This window comes from Hemiscyllium ocellatum, chromosome 36 (genome assembly GCF_020745735.1).
Source record: "Hemiscyllium ocellatum isolate sHemOce1 chromosome 36, sHemOce1.pat.X.cur, whole genome shotgun sequence".
NCBI classification, from domain to species: domain Eukaryota; kingdom Metazoa; phylum Chordata; class Chondrichthyes; order Orectolobiformes; family Hemiscylliidae; genus Hemiscyllium; species Hemiscyllium ocellatum.
The window spans coordinates 33,124,860-33,144,306 of record NC_083436.1 but is presented as its reverse complement, the minus strand read 5'-3'; the positions used below and the strand labels follow the sequence as shown (position 1 = coordinate 33,144,306).

At 41.2% G+C, this 19,447-nt stretch overlaps 1 protein-coding gene across 4 annotated transcripts in view; it reads left to right on the top strand.

The window, feature by feature from the left end:
* The window catches only part of nrg1 (neuregulin 1), a 200,415-nt gene that overhangs the window by 137,558 nt on the left and 43,410 nt on the right, over positions 1-19,447 (top strand). For all 4 annotated transcript variants that reach the window (XM_060851746.1, XM_060851744.1, XM_060851745.1 and 1 more), the window contains one exon: positions 19,305-19,425. In XM_060851746.1, coding sequence (XP_060707729.1) covers positions 19,305-19,425 — 121 coding nt within the window. The remainder of the gene's footprint in view (positions 1-19,304; positions 19,426-19,447) is intronic.

Genomic DNA, 19,447 nt, shown 5'->3' with positions numbered 1-19,447 from the left:
ATAATTAAGCGCACTGGTATAGAGTAAGGGACAGGAAAGAGATGCTGATTAAGTCTATCACTGCCATTCCCATCCTTAAAACATTCAGTCGTACAGTTGGTCAGTCATTGTTAGGCAAGGACAGGATCTTTTACCGGTATGCCCATTGTTCTCAGATCAACCTCATTACTCTTTGCTTGATCATTTTGCTATTGAGGTTGCTAAGGCCAAGACTCATTTTGTACACATTGAGAAATGGCCGCCCATTCTACAACTCCACCCAATTTAGCTTTTCCATTCAATGGGGATTCGTAATCATTCGCTTGGGTGCAACTGTCCAGGACTGCAGTATCTCCAGGATGTTGTGCTGTCCTGTATGTGCAGCAAATGAAAAGTGTTCCATTTTTACTGTTTGATGGCTTAACATGAAACTACCTAATTAAAAGTTTAGGTGTTGGGAAATTCACTGAGGAGGCACCACGCCAGCACTAACTGAATGGCACTGGTTCTCCATAATTAAAAGGCATGACTGTTCACCTGAATAATTTTCTCTTGCCTTATGATTTGAAGACTCAGTGAAGTCTTAAAGTTAGATAACGTTGAGGTCCGAAGCATATGACTAATTATTGTCTATCTTGCGTTCCAGACGTCATCCAGGCCACTCTTGTAGGTTGGTGATAAGAATTGCACCTTCAAGCTTAATCCATCAGTAGGCCGATTGATGCATAGCGCTTAGTGTGCTAACACTAAAGAGGATAAGAGAGCTACCTTTTACAATATGATTTGAATAGCATTGGTTTCAACTGGCTTCATTGATATTCAGTGGGCTATCCTAGACTGAAGCAGCATTGCAGGCAATCCATGAGTAATGCCTTGAACCAGAGCCATCTGATTCTTCTTTGAATTGAATCCTGATGTTTCAGTAGAGAATTTGCTGAGTTGAAAAAAGCCTTGATTCAGTGCACCTCTGATGTGGCTATTATGTGAGTTAAGATGTTACCTCCACAAAGCAGCAGAGCAGTTTGAGACAGATTAGAGATAATCTTTCTCTGTCATCAGCAATTTCTTTAGATAGCTGTTAACAGACACTCGGAGATAAAGTTGTGGCTTAGCAGTGAATGGCCTTTACAGAGATTTTTGTTACTAGGACAATATCTGAGTGTTTGCACTGTGGTTGCTCAGTCTCCGTGTGTTCAACTTGAAATCTTATGACAAGGGATGGAATTAATGGATTAAAATGGACTGTTGAGAATAATTGCAGCTGGTCAGTAACTACAGAGAAAGAAGCATTTAAACTCTAATGATGCATAGGCATTGCATCAGACTAATAATGAAGGAGTTCTACACTGGTCCATTCTGATTGTAAAGCAGACTACGGTTAATTGACACTAGCAAAGGTGATCTTTAAGACTTCTGATGGCAAGAAGTATAAAGGGAACTACTGAATAGTGAATATGAGCATCGGTCTTGGTGACAGCTGATCTGTAGGGTCGGGAGAAACTCTCTAGAGGATTTGAGGGGGCTCTAGCAAATTGTAACATTGTAAGTGTTATTTACATAATGAAATGGAAGAGAATCACTGAGGTTGCACACAATATGATGAAACTATGGAATCAGCCTGGGCTACACCAACCTCTAAATTTAGTGGCACCCGGGACTCACTCCTTCTGAGCAGAAAATTATCACTCATCCTCGAAGAAAAAGAAATCTACAAAGCAAAGGTGCACAATTAGGTTGAGTTTTATTTGGGATAGATATTAGCCTAACAACGGTAGTTGTTCAATATAGCTCCAATATGCAAGTTGGGCTCCATCTTTCATTAGGTTTCTTTTCCTTTAAAATATTAGTATGTATATGTAATAAATAAACTGCTAGTTTGAGATCAAGAGCTTATATGCTTTGAACATGTCTGTACCTCTGTACTTTTTCACTATCCATATTCAATATTTTTTTTCTCAAAAGTTGTAATGTGGTTTCTAAAACAAATGAAAATAACAGCTCGCCAAAGTGCACAACATTCACATTTCCAAGTAATAGCTAAGTAATTTCTATCATGGTGTCTGAGTGGAAAGCACGTTTGTCCAATCATTGAAAAAAAAACAAAGCGTTATTATGGAGAAAAAAGTGATATCACTGTTCTAAAGAACTTGTGGGTCTCATTCCATTTATTATTGGAAGATGTTGCATTTGAAAAAAATGCATCACTCCACAAAAATTAATGTGTAAACTACATTTATAGATTAAATTATCTAAATGATATTTTTGAAAGAAATGTACTATCTTGCCACATTTAGTATTTTTTTCTTCCATTCTTAATTGAGGCCAAAAATTCCAATTTTAGCTGTCACAAACTTCCTGACGAAGGGCTTTTGCCTGAAACGTTGATTCTCCTGCTCCTAGGATGCTGCTTGACCTGCTGTGCTTTTCCAGCACCACACTCTCAACAGAAAATTATCACTGTCATTCTTAAGTACAGTACTGAGATGGTTGCAGTCTTTCAGATGTGGCCCCATCTTACCTTTTGACAGGATGTAAAAATACTCTCAGACCAGCACAGGAACACTTCCTTTCTTTAAACCAATATTTAAAACTGAACACATTTGTAGTGGTTCTAACTCTGCAAACATCTCAGAAAGTGAGGACTGCAGATGCTGGAAAAGCACAGCAGGTCGGGCAACATCCGAGGAGCAGGAGACTTGACGTTTCAGGCATAAGCCCTTCATCAGGCCTCATTCCTGATGAAAAACTTAAGCCCGAAACATTGATTCTTCTGCTCCTCAGATGCTGCCTTACCTGCAGTGCTTTTCCAGCACCAGGCACTCGTCTTTGCAAACATCTCTTCCCCATTTAAAAACCGAAAGAACTGTGGATGCTGTAAATCAGAAATGAAAACAGAAATTGCTGGAAGAGCTCAGCAGGTCTGGTAGCATCAGAAGTGATTTGTCTCCAGAGATGCTGCCAGAGCAGCTGAGCTTTCCAAATAATTTCTGTTTTTATCTCTCCCTGTTTGGTTTGAGATGTGGGCATTACTTCATGGATATTTATGAGATCTTTCTATTTGCAATTTGTCTCTTGTCTTTCTTGCATTGCAACAGTAATGACATCTTGGAAAAAGGACATAGAGAAAACTGCATTGGAAGTAAAGGGTTTTGCGGAGACCCCACTGTTGCTAAATACAGTGTATAACAGCGAGCTTTCTTTCTTTTCCATTCCTTGAGGTTTAAACAGAGAAAGTTCATTGAAGTGAATGGATAAGCAAATAGTGCAGAATGGGCCGCGGATTTGCTCGCGCCTGTTTTATTGCTGCCAACTATGACATACATATCCCCTAAAATGTCAGTAAAGCGAAGTGTGTTTCCATGGTGTAGTTGGTTGTAGGTCTGGCCATCTGCGTTCGGAGTTCCTTATCTTGGTTCTGCTGCTTTAAGAAGAACAGGCACCTCCTTACAGCGGGAAATGAATTAAATCAGTTTGTGAGATTGTTACTGTCGGCTTCAGAACATGCTTGTGCCAGCTGTGAGCAGGTAAAATCAGACTGTTAGTGCATCGTCTCAGCTGTAGTGCCCTGGCAACAGGGAAGCTGGGGAGAAGCCAACACTAAGGACAGCTCCAATAACTTTCCATTGCCAGAATCCCGAGTGACAGGAGTTGAGTTTGTCCATTGAACCATTGCCTGGGGATTTGCAGGCTGCCTGGTGGGAGGTGAAATCTGGACCTTTTGTGCAATTGTTGGTGAGTGAAAGGAGTTTAGAGAAAGAGATCAGTTGCACAGCGCACAGTGCAGGGAAGTGGTGAATTCATCAGGATGGATATGAAAGCATCAGGAGAGAAGTGAAATAAAGGTTACCAAAGCTTTGAATCACAATGACTGGAGTGAACAAATCTTTTATTCAGTCTTTTATCCAGTTGAATGAGTCAACTAATAATTTCAAACTTAATACATGATGATACGTACCTAACCTTCAGAAATCTGAACGTAACAAATAATCTACTGCCTTTTTCAAAGTCTGTTTAAAAGAAGCATTGACTTTTAAACAAATATTTGATAAAACTTGTGTTTCCCCACTTGTGTTTACATGGAACTTGAATGTTTTGTCTCTGGGCGCAGATGTATTTCCAACTTAATCAAAAATTAAAGATTTTTGATCGACCCCCAGTGCTTGATTTTTCTCTCACTAGAAACAAAGTTGTTCATCCTGTTAGCTGGCACAGTGCTGCAGATTGCAACATTTCCACATCAGCTTTTGAACAGCACAGGCAGCTCAGTGGCTGACTCCTGTTCTTCATGTTACTAAACGTGGCCTCTTGACGTGTCTGATTATTGATATCTCTTATGTAATCCTATTGTTCACGACTCAATGAAGCTGATATCTCATTTAGGTAATAGACTCTAATGACTTCCTTGTAAATGTGTCGCCCTTGTGAAGGATCTGCAGTCTGTAACTCCCCAGTGAGCCATTTCTTAACAGCATGACCACAAGTATGTGTGTCTTTATAGCCACTATACTAGCACAGGCCCAGCATGGGTGCATGGTTTGGAGGAAAAATGGTTTACTTTTAAAATTTGAATCCGAATTAGGTCAGCAGACACTGGAAAGAAATTGTGTAATTTTAATTATCCATAACTTCCAATTAAACCTCACCATCTGCTCACCCTATATAGATATTCTCCTGGCGGATGCAAACAGTGTCATTTACAGTGTACTGTTCTTGTGCTTTTCATCAGGCTGTCTGTCTTTCTTTTGGTCAATGATGGGAAATTTGGCATCTCATGTTTGTGTAGTTTGGATATTTAGTGAAGCTAGAAAATAGTTTCACTTCAGCAGCAGAGGCGACCCGATTTCCCCTTCACAGAAAGTTGAGAAGTATTTTATACCTGCCTTGTCATTACCTCAGCCATCTCCTCCTGAAAGGAATTGCTTCAGATAATCTTTCCCCTTGACCAACCATCATCGTCACATCCCTGCGCCTAACAATGGCACAAAATGATACTGCTTTCCAGGGCTCAGGAAGAGATATAGTTTTACAGAGACATCTTTTCCAAAAACTATCAGCTGGCAGGGCCGTCACTGTTTTGCGTTTCAAAGACGTCTAAACATTGGCTTATTTAACAGTGGAGAGAAAGCCCCAGGAGATCAGAGCTTGGTGACTTTCCCAAATAAAGAGCAAGAGTTGTCCTTGGTGCTGAAATCTCAACAGAAAGTAATCTTGCCTTTGTGTTAGAATGTGGGCCACCTCACAATTAATGCTTGGCACAGACTCCGATCGGAATGAAACTTACGTTTGTGTAAATGTTCGGGGTGTATCGCTGATGATGTAATTTAAAGTTAGTTAACTCTTAGGGTGCCCAGGGAGGCCCTTTTTTCTGCTCAGTCAGCCCATGTTATAGGTCTTAAAAAGCAAAATGCTGAAAATCGGTGAACAGAAACAATTCTAGAAGTAATGAGCAGACCTGGGAGAGAGAAGCAGAGTTGATGAAATACATCAACGACCCTTCACTCCAGTAACATAATACTACTGCAGTGAAAATATTGCTCCCTGTAAACCAGGAGTAATGTTTATACTTACTAAATTAAACACTTTCAGTAATGATTTACATAAAGATTTCAGTATTTGATCTTTTATAAAATATTTCCCTAACGATTGCATTATCAATGTAAGTGAATTTTAAACCAGCTCAGTTGCCAGTTTTTTTTTGTCTTCCATCCTCCATTTTGTGTGCTCTTCCAAAAATGGTGATCTGTTAGCTGTTCAGCAAGTCTGGTAGCATCTATGGAGAGAGATACAGAGTTAACAGTTCAAGTCCAAAGACACCCTGGGTTTTCAAGGAGGGCGCAGAATGTTAACTCTGTTTCTCTCCCCAGTAATGCAGCCAGGCCTGCTGAGTTTATCCAGCACTTTCTGTTTTTTAATTTCAAATTTCCAGCAGCTGCAGTGTTTCACTTCTATTTGTCAGCTGTTGTCAGGAAGTAAAGACTTGTCAGACAAGGATTGACATGATGGACCAGTTGCATTACAGATACAGTCACCAGTATTTTTCTTCTTCAAAAACAGGAAGGATGCCACTAGAGTGTACACTCAGCCTCTGGCACAACCAAATGATTCTCGCCAGAGTCAAATTATCTTTTTGCTAAGACATTGAAAGTCCTTAAGTCACCAATATAATTCATAGTAAGCAGTATATGGTAGTATGTATACTTAGACAATGCAAATATGTATAGAAATACATATGATCAGTATATACCATATATGCCCTGATATGGCAAGAACCATGAATTCCTTGAATTAGATATCAGATTGAAAACTAATTGTGAAGGATCAACCTATTTTAATTCATCCATTCTGAAAGTTGTACAGCCCAATTTCTGCTTTAATGCTTTTGGTAATTTATTCCATATTTTCATTTTGAATTTACCTATTTTCAAATGTCATTTTGCAAGTTTGAACCTTTTTGACCCCCCTCAATTCAGTGTCAAATAATATCCTGCTATTATGAGTCTCCTATGTTAAATCGCCGTTAATCACCTGCTTCTCAGCTGATGAACGGGAGCTTTTCCTCATCACTCTGACATCTGGGGATCAGGTCCACCACTCGGCCTCCAATACTCTCCTTGACAATGAGAAATGGGTGGAGTGTTCAATATGAGACCTGGTCATGACTTAGTAAAATGACCTTGTTGAGGAACCTGGATGCTGTACAAACTGTGGCTGGAGGAAACTGAAACCAGAGGGAATTGGCACCAAGACCTCAAGAAGAGACTATTGGGTGGACATTACTTGCCTCACCAGTAGGTGTGCTTTTGGCAGGGTGCGGGGGAGGCCGGGTAAAATAGGTTCGTGTGCCCAATCTGCCACCAAATCTCCATGACAGTGAAGCGTGGGTGACCCCTGAACTTGGTAGCTCACCCATCATATGTATGTAAGCAGTTAAGGGTCACTTGTTTAAATACTGCTGCCATGGGCAGTGAGATGAAAGTGGACAGGAGGCTTTTAAACTCCTATATGAACAAAGGCATCTCATTTGAGAGACGTCTGATGTATATCAGGACCCTCCCACCTTCCCCCCACTCTCCCAAAGATGCCATTCTACTCTTCCTTCTGCCACACAATTCCCCTCACCCCTCAACCGCCATCCTCTACCCCCTTCCCTTAGCTCTAAGGTGCCTCCCCGTCTTGAAATGCTGGCACTGACTTTCTCAGGATAGCCATAGGCTTCTCCCTACAGTGCCACAATAATGCCCTCTGTCTGACGCTGCTGGAGCTGATGTTGTTAGCGACTAATCAGATTAGCTTGCAGCTCCTGAGGGCGGGTCATCTTCCTGTGTGATGGGCCAAAGTCCCACCGCTAATTGATCTCGCCCATCTGCCTGTGGCTGCAGAGTAGAGCTGCAACATCCAGCCAACTTTCTGAAATTTCCACCCAGTAACTCTGAAATTATTTCAGTTGATCTTTTTTTAATAAGGAGTTTAGTTTTGGGCAAATTATTCTTAAGTTGACTGCAGTTTCACATATTGGTAAATGTAGTGTGTCACAGCATTCAGTGCTATTTCACACTTACTTAGTGGAATACAATACACATATACATATTTATTTAGAGACAGAATATTCTAAGTAAATGCTAATGTGGGATTTTCCTGCTTGAGCCCCTAGCATTTCCTTCTCAGTTCCCAGTCATGTGGTATAAAGGTAGTGAATCAGAGCCAAAATCACATTCCACAATAAATACAGGAGGCAGACTCAGCATTTTGACATCAAAACTTGAATGACAAAGTAAAAGTAATTCTTAAACTGTTTAAACTTTCACCGGTGAGTACGTTTAAAACCTCCATGTTTAAGTTCCAAAAAGTAGTGAGACTTAGGCCTGGGCCTAGTTTCCTGCAGCCTGTTGCAATTCCTTGGACACATGGAAGATATCAAGCTTTTGTTGACGCCGACTTAATTTTTCCAAACTTATTTACATTTGTCTGCTCTTCAAGGTATTTTATGTAGGTGTGTGTGTGTGTATGCCTGCGCAAGCCATAGGAAAATAGGACTTAGAAACAGGATCAGGCCAGTCAGCCTTTTGAGCTTGTTCTGTAATTCAATTAGATCATGGCTAATCAGGTTCTGGTCTCCCCCCTCAATTTCGTATCTGTCTCCCCATAGCCTTTTGTCTCTTATAAATGTATCAATCAGAACCTGTTCAGGCGAGGTAGTGGGATAATGATAATATCAGAGGCCAAGGCTAATACTTTGAGGATATGGGTTTAGATACCACCGGGGCAACTGATGGAATCTAAATTGAGTGAATAAATCTGGAATACCAAGTTGGTAACCAATACAGCTACCCATCTGATTTATTAAAGCCCTTTAAGAAAGAAAATACGTCGACCTTTCCTGTCCAGACCCCAATAACTCTTAACTACTTTGTGACTATTTGTGGTCACTTATGGATGGGCAACAAAGCAAGTGCTCTCAGTGATGCCCACATTCCATGAAAAAAATGTTTTTAAGAAGTTCTGTTTGATATCTGTTTAGAAATGATTCAAAGCTTTGACTTGAAATGATGAACAAATGATGTTAATTGACTTGTTAAGTATCAAAGAAGCTTGAATTTATTTAACGTAATATTCCCACCTGCCAACCATCGCCATAATAAATCAAATATTCGACAGTGCAGCGACATGCACAGAGAAGGATAGTTTAAACGCAACAGAGGGAAGGGTACCAGACCGGAGATGACTTCAGGGTTCTCAGCAGCATCCTCTATCTCAAACTGATTTTAGGAAAGATTAGGACAAGGTCTCCCCATCTCGGGGTAAGAAATCTTCCTGTGTCGACACTTTTAAAAATCCGACTCCTCCCAGGTAAGAGGGTGAAAATAAGGGCTGTAGGGGAGAGTAGCTCTACATCAATTCAAACAGAAGGAACTTGTTTGTTAGGTCTGAGATGCCAACTATTTTTCTCGTTGTGAATAACTTGCAAGATACCCCAACAAAAATCACCTTACTTCATGAGTCATGGGATTGATTCACCTTGACCAGCCCAGATTCTAGGGGTTTTGAATTTATTTTTCTGAAGGGAGGATTTGTTTGCTGGATTTTACATTCTTCTATGATTAATGCAATTTTTATTTCTGGTAGCATCAGTGATTCAGCAGAAGGGGTGTCTGGGATAATAAACAACTGAAGTGAAATATAGGCTGTAATTTAATCCAGTCGTGAAAGCTCAAAGTCGAAGCTTGTGGATTGTCAGCAGAATTCTAAAACTGAGCCTTTTCCTGTGCCATTAATGCTTCATTCCGTGTGATAGACAAGGAACTATTCTTTTTTAGTGTCTTGATGCTGACTCTGCCAGTTGTATCAAGGCAACATTTACTTTGGCACCTCCTGACTCTCTGCTGAGTCCAGTATTCCTGGAGCTACTCATATCAACTCCCTACAAAGAACTTTGTACAGTTTATTCTTTCCCATCTTTTGTTTTGGGGTAAATGGTAGAATTACATGAGGGCAGTGGGGAAGAAATGGCCAGGCAAGGCACAGTACAGCATCAAGAGGTTGTTGACTTGCATACATTTGGTGTGTGGGATCCAAAATCCATCAGCATGCTTCAGAGTAGCGAAGTTTGTTGAATGTGGCAGCATGAGGAACAAAAGAGGGCCATTCAGCCCCTCAACTGTCCTCCATCATTCAGGTGGCTCAGTAGTTAGTACTGCTGCCTTTCAGCGCCAGGGACCCCAGTTCAATTACAGCCTTGGGTGACTATCAACGTGAAGTTTGCACATTCTCCGTGGGTTTGCTCCGGTTTCCTCCAACAGTCCAAAGATGTGCAGGTGAGGTGAATTGGCCATGCTAAATTGCCGATAGTGTTCAGGTCAGGTGCATTAGTTAGGGGTAAATGAAGGGTAATAGGGTAAGGGAATGGGTCTGGGTAGGTTACTCTTCGGAGGGTCAATGTGGACTTGTTGGACCAAATGGCCTGTTTTTATACGGTCGGGATTCTATGATTGATTATCACTGATCTTTACCTCAACTGTTCTTACCACCTTATCCCTTGACACTCTTCCATAGAATCGGAGAGTTTTTCAGTACAGAACGAGACTGTTCAGCCCATTTTGCCTATTGAAAGAGCTTTCCAACTTAGTCTCATTCCCCACTTTTATCTGATGAGCCTGCAAACCACCAGATAAGAACCTATCCATGTTAGTAATGGAAACCTGAATTGTCCTAGCATCCACACCCTTGAACAGGAGACAGCTCCACACTACATTATGTCTTGTGTGGAAAGAGGTAGCTGAATCACAAGTTATGAGTACATTTTGTTTCAAAGACACTCGTTTGTCAATCTGATTCATTCATCCGTCCATCTGGTAGAACGAGCAGCCTGTTCAGTGTTGCTCCCAGTGGCCCTTCGAGTAATATTGATATCAGCGTGTTAATAATTGTTTTCTTGGTTATGATCCCGCCTGTTCAGGATTAACTGTCAGTGTGAACTCATTACTGGGATACCTGTGATGAGGCTCACAGTGCAGAACTGGAGGAAAGTGTAGAGATAGAGCTCTCTCCACAAATCCATGCATTCATTTACTTATTTTTGTAAAACTGCTCTTGTCGTTAGGTAATATGCTTACTGGGCGCGTTGGATACTGTGCAAGGTATACCAAACAGTTTTATTAGGACTGTTGCAGGAATGCGGAATCACATGAGCTCACATCGATTCAAGTTCAGACTCTCTTCTGTAACAACGTGGTCATGAGCCCACGACTCTAGTTACAGTTCTGACCTCTTCTGGTCTCGAGTGAAGGTTGTGACAATGAAAGGCAAAGAGGTTTCTATCCCTTTGCCACTTCCGACTTCCTTTCAACAAAGGAATGTCCCGATCGGAGGATCGGTCGTCTAGTCTTAGACAGAACGCTGTTAAAACGACCTAGTCTCTGGACAGTGTCGCACATTTTAACAGCACGGGCGAGGGGCTGCTGGGCAGCCCTCGACTGAAATGGCACAAGGCTTCCTGAGAGAAATGTTGCCTCGGAAAGTGTCATGAGTCACGGCTAAAGCAGAGTTAAAGTACTCGTGCATAAATCGAGGGTCACAGCATAAGTGCAAGTATGGGGTGGCTTTAAGGGATAAGGGAAGCTTGGAACCAATTATATCTGACTTTATCCGCACCTGTACAATATGGAGAAACCAGTAAGTGCAATCACACTTGGCATCCCGTCAGTTGAGGTGACAGGTTTGCTGGCTTCTTTTAAGGGCTGTATCGATTCACTGTGATAATATCTTGCATAAGTTGATTCTCATTCTTGGAGTCTGTCTTCCTCCTGGGAGCAATGACAGGACAAGTGTTTTGATGCCGCTGATGTGCTTCATGACGGAAGACGTATTTGAAAGAAACAACCTTATTTCTGCTTTGAGGGATGTTCTCTGTGCCTCTCTGAAGTTGGGCTCTGCGTTGTGACTGACGTCTCACTTGCCAACCATTGCTGTAATAAGTGAACTATTCGACTGTCCAGTGACGTGCACAGAGAAGGATATTTAAACTCCAAAAAGGGAAGGGCACAAGACCTGAGATCAAAACAGGGTTCTCAGCAGCAACCTCTATCTTGAATTGATTTCAGAAAAGGTTAGGGCAAGATATCCCCATCTCGGGGCAAGAAGTCTTCCTGTGTCAACGCTTTTAAAAAATGCGACTCTTCCCAGGTAAGAGGGTTAAATAAGGGCTGTAAGGGAGAGTAGCTCTGCAGTTACTCAAACAGAAGGAACTTGTTTGTTAGGTCTGAGATGCAGACTTTTTTTCTCATCGTGGATAACTTGTGATTTTTTTTGTCAGGGTTTCTTACCCTAACTCTCTTGCATGAGTCATGGGATTGACTCACCCTGACCAGGCCAGAATTGGGGCCCTTTTTAAAAATTTTTTGAAGGGAGTATTTGTTTTTTTGGAGCCCTCCCAAGTCACGTAAGCATCTGCAAGGGCAATATGTACCTCAAGTAAAGGTAGGGAGTCAGTTGTCTCTCCTCCAGAGTTGATCTTACTTTTGGCATGAATCATTTGTCCTTTCTGTGATGTTGATTGTCTGGTGTTCGAGTTTGCTAAATGGCTGTGCTATTCCAACAATTTTTTTTCCTCATAAATGCCACATATATGACACATATAGCATGCATTCAGTTGAAAACAATGGTGCAGGCACAATGGATACTGTAAAAGTCTACCAGAACACAAAGGGCATTGGTTAGATTTGTGTTAGCCTCTGTAATCTGTGCACGCCTGCACAGCTTTGGCAATGCAAGAGTTAAACTTCTGGTTGTAAGGCAGCCAGCTGGTAGTGGGTTAGTTAGGAAATAAGCTGTGTCACAAAGAGCTTTACCAACACCAGTGAGAAGCTGTTTTTATATTTCAAACTGAGAGTTCTTATTTGCTTTGAGTGATTTGAAGGATTTGCGCAACACAGCAGCAGGTCACACTCAATCATGGATTTTAATTTCTTTAAAAGGTTTCTGAGACTCTCAGTGGTCAAAGTTACCATGAGGTGAAAATAATGGAAGTACCATTTTGTTAAGAGGATAGTGCACATCTACTGTAGCTTTAGTATTTTACTTTACAAATACATGAAAGGCTGTTCCTTCAAATTGTTCGTGCATCAGTGAGTGATTTACAGTTTAAACCAAGCCATTAACTTGCAGGGTTTAGTCTTAGCAGCAGCTTATTTTAATACAGTAACACAAGTTGGTGTGCTTTAATCAAAGATTGTTTCATTGTGAGTTATGATGACCTGATTGCAGCTCATCCGCTCGTATCCCAAGGCAGCTTGAGACATTTCATGCTGTCTAAAGTGCTACATAAATGCAAGTTTTTGCTGTAACATTTGGCTGCTTCTGAAACTGAGCCAACACCTCTGCTCCAGCTGTCAGATTCTCGCACCTACTCCCCTTCCCCACGATCTAGATATAAATGTAGGAGGCTTGATCAGTATGCTTGCAGATGAACATGAAAATTGGTAGGTGCAATATAGACTGCAGGGTGATGCAGGTGGGCTGGTCAGATGGGCTGAACAATGCCAAATGGAGTTTAATTCTGTAAAGTATGGTGATACATTTTGGGAGGACTAACAAGGCAAGAAAGTACACATAAATGACAGGATGTTAGAGAGTGACATTGATGTGCATGTTATTATATCTTTAACACCACATGGCAGATGGATATGGCGATTGTGAAGGCATAAGGGAAACTTGCCTTTTTCTGTGCTGTAAAACTCTATGACCCTCTGACCATAACTCCCCTTAGGGGGTCAGATTAGCTCAGTTGGCTTAATGGTTGATTTGAGATGCCGACAGAGTAGGTTTGATTCCTGCATCGGCTGAGGTTACCGTGATCGACTGTCCTTCTCATCCTCCCCCTTCGCCTGAGGTATGGTGGCCCTCAGGTCAAACTCTCCATCAGTCGTCTGTCTCTATTGAGAGAGCAGGCCAATGGTCTGGTAAGACTATGGTGACTTGACTTGATAATTCTCCCAGTCTTGGTCACATTGGAAATGTTACTATATATACTCGAGCTAAAGTCCATCTCCCGACTCCCTACTTTTGGCCAAAACATCTGGAATTTTCCGTACATCTCCTGTAAAAATTGACCCCAGTTCTTCACAGATAACAGATCAACATTTGTGAGTCATGATATTATCCTGTACATAAATGTTACGAGGAAAAATTTTTTTTAGTTTTAGTTTGAAAACCCAAAGTAACAATGCACAGGAAAAAATGGAGGGAAATGGAAGATCTTGGTTCAAAAGTTTAAGACGTGTCAGGTCAGAGTCAGGTGACAACCTCCCTTTGAGTTTTTTTTCTTTATTTGTTTCAAGATCAATTGGGCTTCTGCTGCTGATACAGTATTTTGGACTGTAGCATAACTTTCAGCCCCTTAAACATGGTATCCATGTCATAGTCAACCACATAAATTTAAAAAAAGTTGAGGAAATTTGACTGTTACATGAGTGTAAGACCATAAGACATAGGAGTGGAAGTAAGGCCATTCGGCCCATCGAGTCCACTCCGCCATTCAATCATGGCTGATGGGCATTTCAACTCCACTTACCCGCATTCTCCCTGTAGCCCTTAAAAAATAAATACCATATGTATTACAATGCTAGGCCTCCTCTACCCCAAGAGTTTGACAATCGATATTTGTACAGATTTGACAGAGAAGAAAACTAAGGATTTCAGAACACAGGTTTTATTATTTCATCGTGTTTTGGAATTGGTTCTCGGAGTGTTCTGATGAAGGTATCCAAGTCAGAGTGATGTTTTGAACGGATTTTGCTTTGTGCTGTTGTCCCTGTATAAAACTGCAGTTCATATGGAATTCTGACCTGGCATTGGAATGTTCTTTCTCAGGAAAGAAGGCATTTCAGCCATCAGATCTTCTCAATCATTTAACTAAAATAGAACCAATTTTCTACCTCAGCACTGTTTTCATTTTACTGTGCTTTTCCCTATCCATTGATGCTTTTTAAAAAGGCAGCAATTTATCAATCTCAGTCTTGAACATGCTCAGCCTTTCTGAAGTAGAAACTTCACCCTTTGAAAGTAGAAATCAGCTCTTATTTTGAAACAGCGTCCCTTCGTGGGATCTTCCCAGTAAAGAGAAACATCCTGCATTAACCCTGTCAAATATTGTATGTTAGTCTCCAACCTGGATTCTACATGCCTTTCACTGTAGGCATTTATTTTCTGTGAGCTTCTCTCTCTCTCTTTCTCTTTTTCTCTCTTTCTCTCTTTCCTTCTCTCTCTCTCTCTTTCCTTCTCTCTTTCTTTCTTTCTCTCTTTCCTCCTCTCTTTCTTTCTTTCTTTCTTTCTTTCTTTCTTTCTTTCTTTCTGTCTCTCTCTCTGTCTCTCTCTCTGTCTCTCTCTCTGTCTCTCTCTCTTTCTTTCTTTCTTGCTCTATTTCTCTCTTTGTCTCCCTTTCTCTCTCTCTCTGTTGTTCTCTCTCTTGCTCGCTCTCTTGCTCTCTCTCTTTGTCTCTTTCTCTCTCTCTCTCACTCTCTCTCTCTCACTCTCTCTCTCTCTCTCTCACTCTCTCTCTCTCACTCTCTCTCTCTCACTCTCACTCACTCTCACTCTCTCTCTTCAGTGTATCGAGGGGTTGATTCTTTACAGAGAGTTAAGCTGAGCTTGTCAATGTTGGGAGTCCGTTCTGAAGCATGGAAACAACATAAGAAGTAAAGGGAGAGGGTGGGTGCAGGATGCTTGGGGGAATACAAGGGGCGGTGAAAGACAATGACATTCCTTAATACAACACTTTGCTCTTTTTCTCATTTCAAAAATATACTTTATTCATAAAAATGTCTTTATATGCAAGCATGGCCACTGAAGAAGTTTGTTTCTGTACAGTAGCGTAGAGAGAAACAAACAAACACGGGAGTTTGACTTTATCCAGCAATCAACCCCAAGGCATTTGATCCTTGAACAAAATTGCATTTACTTACATTTGAAGCACCGGGACATTCTGATAACTGAACGGACCCACAGTTAACTTCAGAAAGACCTTAGATTGTATTCTTGCTCTTAATTTTTTTTTCTGTTATAAATTTATTCACAGCAGTATCCAAAAGGAAAAGGAGTAAACAGTAGTGTAAATTTCTTAAGAGTGAACATCATTTCAATTGCTAGTATTTCTTTTAAATACCTATCTTAGCAGCGTAAGTCCATTGTACCACAATGAGCTCTATTGCTGTTTAGAATACAGCTCATATGAATGAATTTGTACAATTAAATGTATTCACTGAATACTACAATATTTATGAAAAAAGTCCAGACCTTTCCAGAAAGATTTAGTTTTTTCTGGCCTTTAGAAAGGGGTCTTCGGAATAGCAGAATATTTAGCCCTGACTCGTGCATCATGTGGAGAACCCATTCTTATGTTTTTGAAATTAAAAAAATTACTTTATTCATAAAATATTTTGATGATCTGTACAATTGGACATGCCATACATATGTAAACATTCCATTTCTTTGCATACTGAAACAGAGTAATCATTCATATTTACAGATCTGTACGATTACTCTCCACATATTTAGCTGGGGGTTAGCGGGGCCCCCTTACTGCGTCGGCCCCCTGTGCTGAGGCAGGCAGACGTTACACGGTGGTCTTTCCCATTCTTAATTTTTTTTATTTCAAACATATACTTTATTCATAAAATAATTTGATGGTCTGTACAGTTGGGCCTGCCATACATGCGTAAACATTTACATACAGAGATCAGAATTTATCACTTCTATATACAGGTCTGTACATTTATCAATCATACGTCCATATATTTAACTGAGGCGTCATGCAGAGCCCAAATGACTGCGTGTCCTTCCAGCCCAATGCAGAGGGTCGATGTTTGGTTTGTTTTGCTTGCACTAATATTCTATGCAAGCTTGAAGCCCACTTATCAAGGTGACAGTGACTGACAGGAGGAGTATTCCAGAGTTCAGTATCTGAGGCGCCTGTTCAATTAGGAAGATGAAGGAAATCTACAGCATAAGGCATGGGGTGTTTGGGAGCCCCGAGACAGTGTGGTGAGGGACAGAATTGACTGTTTAAGCTGATTAAAATTACCAGTTGATTTTTATGTGACCAACCAGTGGAGTGGTAGCTCGAAGTCTGTTGAAGGAGGTTATTTTTATTCTAATTTTCCATCTCTCCATTCTGAATGTAAAATTGGTGACTGTAGTTTTTTTTTCAAATTAAATCTGTGTGAGATCGCAAACAAAATGAACAAACGGTGTTGAAACAAAATCTCGAAATCTGTCATTCAAAGGTCATGCGGGAAGCTCTGAGCAGATCAGCCAACATCAGGTGGGGAAAGAGTCCCGCATAAAAGTACTGTTCTGCCAATTATTGTACTCATGGCACAATTCTAACATCTCTCTTTTGTTTTGGCTAACCAGTTTATCCTAATTGATATTGAAATGTGTTCAGTCATGTGAATCGTTTCCAATAACACTAAATCAAAAGTTATTTGAAAGTGAACATTTAAACTGGTTAGAGCATTTGAAAATGAACTATGTGACAAAATACAATCAAGCCGTGCTGTTCATTTGCTGACAGTAGAACCCCTACAGTGTGGAAACAGGCCTGTCGGTCCAACAAGTCACACCGACCCTCCAAAAAGCAACCTGCCCACAGCTAACACACCTAACCTACACATCCCTCAACACTATGGGCAATTTAGCACAGCTAGTTCACCTGACCTGCACATCTTTGGTCTGTGGGAGGAAACCAGAGCACCCAGAGGAAACCCACGCAGACACTGGGAAGGATGTGCAAACTTCACACACACAGTTGGCTGTGGGTGGAATCAAACCCAGGTCCCTAGTGCTGCAAGGCAACAGTGCTAACCACTGAGCCACCCAGTCCTGTCAACATGTTCACCAATGATTAGAGCTCCATTGGACTTGAGTCCTCCTCATTGTGCTGTTTAGAATTGAATGCTGATACAGGAGTGTTTTGACCCAGGTGCAATCAGATTTAAAAAAAACAGAGAAATTGCTGCAAAAGCTCAGCAAATCTGGTGATCTCTGTGTAAAAAGAAACAGTTAACACCTTGAGTCCAATGACACTCTCTGGAACTGAAAAGAGCTGGGAAAGTAGTGGGTTTTATGACACTGAGAAAGGATGGAGGACCAAGTGGAACAGTTGGTAAAGGTGCCCCAGAACAGGAGGGAAAGGATAGTGTTAATGGTAGTAGGGAAGAGGGACTCGGTTAATTCAGTTAGCTGGATGGCTGGTTTGCCATGTAGAGTGTCACGGGTTTACTTTCTGAGCAGCTGAGGTTACCATGCAGGACCCCCTTCTCAATCTCGCCCCTTATTTGAGACATGGTGATCTTCAGGTTAAACCATCATCAGTTGGCACTTTTGTATGAGAGCATTGTCCACTGGGCATATGGTGCCTTTACTAAGGAAGAGCTGTAGATGACAAGATGATGTGAATGGTAAGGTGTTAGTAGCAGAAAATAGCTCATCTGCACTGAGAGCAAACCTTGTGTTTTATTGTATGGTGAGGGAAATCTTGAAATGTTAACTTTACTACGAGAGAAGCCAAATTTCTCCAAAACTTTTGCTTTTCATTTCCGATCTCCAGCTTCTGCAGTGTATTTGCTTTTATTGCAACAGATCAGGTAGGAGAAAGTGAGGACTGCAGATGCTGGAGATCAGAGTCGAGAGTGTGGTGCTGGAAAAGTATGGCCAGCTCAGGCAGCGTCTGAGGAGCAGGAGAATTTTCCAGCACTACACACTCAATTGCAACAGATCAGATGTCTGATTTTATTCATGCTCCCCATGACCAGGTAGTGTAATTTTTAATTTTTACACTGCTGTTCAGGCAAATCTGAATTTATGATCCAGTGCTCCATGTTTGAAAAGTCACTGGGTGGGTACAGATACATCGATGCAGAAGTCCAATTGAGCAAACTTTCTGAGCTATTAATTTCAGTGGATGGAGAACTGCATGCAAATTATCACCCAATCTGGTTTCATCCCAGGCTTGATCATATTTACAGTCGCACTGAGCTGACTAGGTGTTTGGCGTTGGTGATTGCTTAAACCATGCGATTGGTACCATATATGACGTGCCCACCACAATGCAGAGGACACGGCTTCTTCCTTAAATGTTTGGATTCAAGCAGTAAACTGAACTGGAAGGTGGACAAGAGCTGAATATCCCATTTATCATATCTAAAGTGTAATGTCACTGGCTGCAAATCACAGGCCGAGAAATAATGCATTTAAACCAAAGTCTATTCCTCGATGCAACCAAGGAAAGAGAGAATTTACATTTATACAGTTCCTTTGAATGGAGTAAAATGTCTCAATGTCTTTCAGAAGTTTCCAACCAGAAAACATTAACCTGGAGTCAAAGGAGGAGGGATTATAGCCAAAAAAAAAAGATCTGATCAAAATCAAAACTGCAGGTTTTAGATAGGAGCTAAAAGGACAAGAAAGACATGGAGAAACAGAAAGACTGAAGGAAGTATAAATTGAGTTTAGGATGCAAAAGGATTAGACACGAATGGTGGCAGAAGTATGTATAAGAAGAGTGATTTGAAGGAACATTATCATAAGACAGCAGCAGGCAACAGAGATAGGGAGGAGTGAGGTCAGGGAGGAATTTGAATGCTGAGATGGAAGATTGAAGTATGGTTCCTGCTCATTCTCCCAATGGTACTTGAATAATTACAGTGACACAATAGGTTCTGTGCTGGTATATTGGACTGCTGTTGAAAGTGTTAAACTTCACACCTTGTTGATGTGCTGTTCACGATAGGTAACAACTGTGTTTCTAATGTTGCTGTTCTTGCCACCTGCAGCTACCACTTCACCGACGCCTTGGTCAGGCCACGCAAGGCCATGCAACGAGAGCGATCGGCACTACTGTGTGAATGGAGGACAGTGTTTCGTTATCAATGGTATTAATAAACTCTCCTGTCAGTAAGTGAATCCAGCCCTTCTT